The sequence below is a fragment of the Oryzias melastigma genome, linkage group LG17 (assembly GCF_002922805.2).
Source record: "Oryzias melastigma strain HK-1 linkage group LG17, ASM292280v2, whole genome shotgun sequence".
Taxonomy (NCBI): domain Eukaryota; kingdom Metazoa; phylum Chordata; class Actinopteri; order Beloniformes; family Adrianichthyidae; genus Oryzias; species Oryzias melastigma.
Window position 1 is genome coordinate 2,305,327 of NC_050528.1, and position 5,116 is coordinate 2,310,442.

General features: G+C 43.4%; 1 protein-coding gene across 1 annotated transcript in view; it reads right to left on the reverse strand.

Annotated features, from left to right (window-relative positions):
• The window catches only part of kpnb1 (karyopherin (importin) beta 1), a gene marked incomplete in the record, with an annotated part of 17,704 nt that overhangs the window by 9,565 nt on the left and 3,023 nt on the right, over positions 1-5,116 (reverse strand). The window contains 2 exon segments of the mRNA XM_024262189.2: positions 3,685-3,885; positions 3,954-4,136. Coding sequence (XP_024117957.1) covers positions 3,685-3,885; positions 3,954-4,136 — 384 coding nt within the window.

Consider the following 5,116-nt stretch of genomic DNA (forward strand, 5'->3'; position numbering starts at 1 on the left):
CAGACTGGAGACCTGTCCAGGGTGTACCCCGCCTTCGCCCTTCAGCAGCCGGGATAGGCTCCGGGACCCCGCGACCCCGAACGGGAAGAAGCGGTCTGGAAGATGAATGGATTTTATAGTTTAGCTAATGTTTCAGCTACATGCTAGCTGTTTTAGCTAACTTGTGCTTTTTTCAGTTTTTTAGACCATTTTGGATTTTAGCTAATATTTTAGCTGGCTATAAGCTACAACATCTTCAGCTATCAGCACTAGCATCTTCAGCTGCCAAATTCAGCTTACAGCATTCACACTAGTATTATGGTAACGGCGTAAATGGCGTATCCTTGTAGAGCGCTTTATACCCTCCTTCAGGGCCCAAAGCGCTTCACAGTCACAGACCCATTCACCCATTCACACACTGGTGGTGGCTCCGCTGCCGAACACTGGCGCCAACCTCCCACCAGACGCAATTCGGGGTTCAGTGTCTTGCCCAAGGACACTTCGACACATGGGCGGGCAAGGCGGAGTCGAACCCGCTCACTTCTGATCAGGAGTCGACCGCTCTACCACTGCACCACGGCCGCCCCAAATATCACTAATTATCAAAGGTAATGCTATATATCTAATTTATAGTTAGTTTACATTAGGGCTGGGCAATATGACGATAAAAAACCGTGTACGATCTCCAAAGCTGACGATCTGTCATTTTTAAGATATCGTTATATCGCGATATTCTACGAAAAGCTGCAAGAGCGAGAAGGCAAAAGCTTGTTGACAGCTGTGACTTTAAATCCGAGCTGCTGCTGCTCCTCCTCCTCCTCCTCCTCCCCGGTGTGTTTTTCCTGTTTGGAAGTCACGTGACAAACAACGGGACAGAGTCACGTGCGCCGTCATTACAGATCGAGTCTTCTCGAGTAATGAATGACGGAGGTCCGAAAGAGTAACAAAAGGAGACGCAGTGTTTTACAATCGACTTGAAAAACCTTGACAACAAAATAATCAGATGGAGAGGAATCATCACAGGACAGGAATCGCATTTTAATAGAGAGAAATCAGGCTGAGAACTTTGAACTGTGTGCTAAAGTTTAGGCTAAAGTGGGTGCTAGCAACCTGTGACAGACATGCTAGTTTGGCTCTTTAATGTATGTTTTTATTAATGTTTCGTGTTTTTAAACATAGCGGATGTTAATCGCACGTATTTACGTTCAACCTGCACAAAAACTGATGGTAATTCATGTAGGAAACACGTAAAATGTTCTGTCAAGATGCACGGTGCTGCATTGTTTTGCTAGCTCTTTGCATAGCTTTGCATAGCTTTTGCTAGCTACTGTAAGAGCCTAAATCTTATCGTCGGTCGCACTCCCCTTGTAAGAAGTGTAAGTGAGTTTGCACATAATTTTCTTAATCCGTGGCGTCACCGTTGAGGTTCTTTCTTGGTCGTTCGGACCGAATAAAAGCCCAGCTAGAATAAACAGCGCTAATGCTAACGCTAGCTTTCTGCTCAGTGACATAAACACCGCAGAGAGCAGATGTTAGTGAAGGAGCTGTGGATGTAAACTTTTTAAAACATTTACTGCTATTATCTCTGTGTTTTGAATCTTAACAGTTTGGCAGATGTATTTGATGTTATCATCCAAGTTTAAAAATGTTTTTGTATCAGTTAAAGATGCTAGCTGGAGCCTTTTTTTCAAAGTACAACGAAATCGTCTATTTGAAGGTAAATTCTGAAGCAATTGAGATTTATTTACCATGTATGTAATCCAAAAATAATAAAAGTTTCAGTTTCATTTTAAAATGTGGTAAATGGTGTTTTTTTTAATTATTATTATTTTTATTATTTAGCATTTTGAGCTGTTTTTAATAGAGAAAGGACTTTACTAAACTTTATAAGTCATTCATGCTATAAACTTCATCAATCTCCCTCATTTCTGGTCTTGGGTGACAATCATTTACAAGCTCTGTTTTATGGATTTTAGCACAAAGGAAAAATTAAAACTCTGATATTTAGAAGCTGTTCATTTGACAGCAATGCATTATCTGTAGCAGTAGAAGACACAATTCTTGCAATATTTACAGATTAATCTTAATAGATAATAACTATTTAATTCGAATAAATGTAAATATTTGTTCAAAAATATGTTTACTTCTTTCAACTAAAATCAATATAATTAAATTTGAATTTAATTTAAAAATATCGTGATAAAATCGAAATCGTGAAATAAAATTAAAAAAAATCGTGATTTTATTTTTTTGCCATATCGCCCAGCCCTAGTTTACATCCCTTTTTGCGGACGACCCGATTAGTCGACTAATCAGAAAAATGATCTGTGATTAGTCGACTATTTAAATAATAGTTTGTAGCAGCACTAGTTCTGAGTAAAGTTGAACCAGGACTTTCTCTGGTGCTTTGAAAACCAGAAAATTATGTTGGAACACATTTATAATCGGACCTTTCAGATTCAAGTCTGAGTTCAGAAATGGACCTGCAGACAAATGCAGCACCGCAGGTTCTGCACCAACGACCTCCAGAACGCCACAATCTGAAACAGCAACTTCCAGATAACCGCTTTTATTTTGAAGGTTTAACCCCAAGACGTTCCTGGAGCTCTTTGGTAGACCAAACGTTCTCCTACATCATGTGTCAAAGTCACGGCCCGGGGGCCGGATCCGGCCCTCCAGATCATTTTATTGTTATTAATGACCCGATGTTATCTTGAGCTCATTTCTAACTTGTATAATTTTGACAAAATATATTTTATGGAGAGTAAAATATTAAAGTTATTTAAGGTTTAAGTTGATTTATTCTGGAATAATATTCCTGCATTTTTATTATTCAGAATTATATTAAAAAGTTACAGTTTTAAAGCTTTAAAAATTAGCATTTCTGCAGCTTTTTGGACTATTTTGGTATTTACTAAGATTTTTTAGGCTATTTTGGAGTTTAGCTAATATTTCAGCTACATGCTAGCTGTTTTGGCTAATTTAGGGCTTATTCAGTTTTTGGGCTATTTTGGAGTTCAGCTGTTTTTGGATACATGCTGACTGATTTGGCTAACCTACGTTTTTTTCCGGTTTTTAGGCTAATTTTGCATTTAGCTAATATTTTAGCTAGTTATCAATTTCAGCATCTTCAGCGGCCAAATTCAGCTAACAGCATTCACACTAGCATTATCACAGGTAATGCTATATATCGAGTTCAAAAAAGTTAAACGTTCATAAAGTTAGTTTTAAAGATGATGTTTCAGAGTTCAATAAATGATGATCCCGTTCGACCTGCGACCTAAGGTGTGTTTGGGATTTGGGGCCCCTGTGTGATTGAGTTTGACACTCCTGTCCTACAGAGATCGCAGCTGAAGAAGCGCAGCAGCATTTATTGCAGGTGATCTACCCGTCCTCGGATCACGTCTGTACTGATGAGGAACCTCTAAGTTCAGATGAAACAGCTGGCTTCATTCACGCGGAGCTTCTCGTCAACGTTTTCTCCTCCAGATTTTAAAACTATTAGAGAAAAATATCCACTAATTATAAGAAACTGAAGAATCAGGAGATCCTGGAGGTTCTGACAAATGTGCGGATCGGCCCGTTTGAGACTTTTGGATGGGTCCTACAGTTTCTGATGAAGCAAACGGACCTCCAGAACCTGGACGTGGACGCCAGCGCGAGAAACGGTGAAGCAGCAGGTCCAGACCCTGCAGAGTCACTCACGATGTCCTGGCAGATGTAGCCGATGGCCTCCAGCGTGGACTCCTTCATGTGCTCGGTGCTGGACGGGTCCGTCACGTTGGCCACCAGCTGAGGGATCAGCTCGGGCCACTGGTTGACCGGGATCTCGGCGCAGGCGATGCCGGCGACGCACTGCGAGGCGGAGCTGGGTCGGTACGTCTCCGTGCCCAGAGTCTGTAAGACCTGCGGGAGATACGCGACATGATAAGCCCCGCCCCCCTACGCCCATAGTGGCCTTCAGCAGCACTTACGTAGTTCTTGATTTCGCGGCGAGCGTTGGCGTCGATGGCGAGCCATCTCTGTTGGTACTGCGTCTTCACGTCGGGATCTTTGGAGGTCAGAGAGTTCTTCACCTGCAGGCCGGCAGCCACCCGGGCCACCTGCGTGTTCCCGGGATTCGCCAAGACTTTGGAGAGCTCTACCAGAAAGGTGGGCTGCAGCGAGGAGAGAGCACAGCAGAAATACTTCAGAACCAAACAGAACTACTTCAGAACCATCAGACGTCAGTGGACCAGTGCTGCGGAACATTCAGGTCTTCAGCTGAACCCAGACAAGGTTCAAACTGAATCCAGTTTGAGGTTCTGAATCAAGACTCCGGCTGCAGAAGAAAACGTTCCCATCATGCTTTGCAGCATCTACCCCCTCAGTCTGACCATTACTGGCAGGTCTTCCTGATGGTAAAAAGGTCACATCCTGCTGCGTCATGCTAGCATGTAAGCGAGGATGACATTGATGTGTTAGCATGAGGAAGTAAAAACCTTCAGTTTGCTAGTGAATGACCTGCAGAGAGCTGGGACCAGAGACTACCGTCACCAACAAACTCTGCAGAGCCAGACGTGTCCTCCGGCTGAAGCCAGTAGATGTGCAGGCTGTCCGTTTACTAGAGAGCATCTGGATCTAGAAGAGGACTGGAGAATGTCCTATGGTTAGAGGAAACCAGAAGAGAACTTTCTGGCAAGAACTCTACTGTTCGGGGGAGAAAGGAGAACACCATCCCTACTGAAACCACGGAGGTGGAGGCATCATGGTTTGGGACTGCCGTTCAGCAAAAGGGACCAGGTCGACTGTAAATGAAAGAATGAATGGAACCATGCATGGTCAGATTCTGAGAGAAAACCTCCTCCCATCAGCACTGAAGATGAAACATGGCAGGGTCTGTCACCATGACAACCATTCCAAACACACTGCCGGGTAACCAAGGAGTGGCTTCAGAAGAAGCATTTCAAGGTTCTGGAGTGGCCTAGCCAGTCTCCAGATCTCAACCCCAAAACATCTCTGCTCTAGAGGAGATCTGATGGAGGAATGGACCAAAACATCTCTGCTCTTGAGGAGATCTGATGGAAGAATGGACCAAAACATCTCTGCTCTAGAGGAGATCTGATGGAGGAATGGACCAAAACATCTCTGCTCTAGA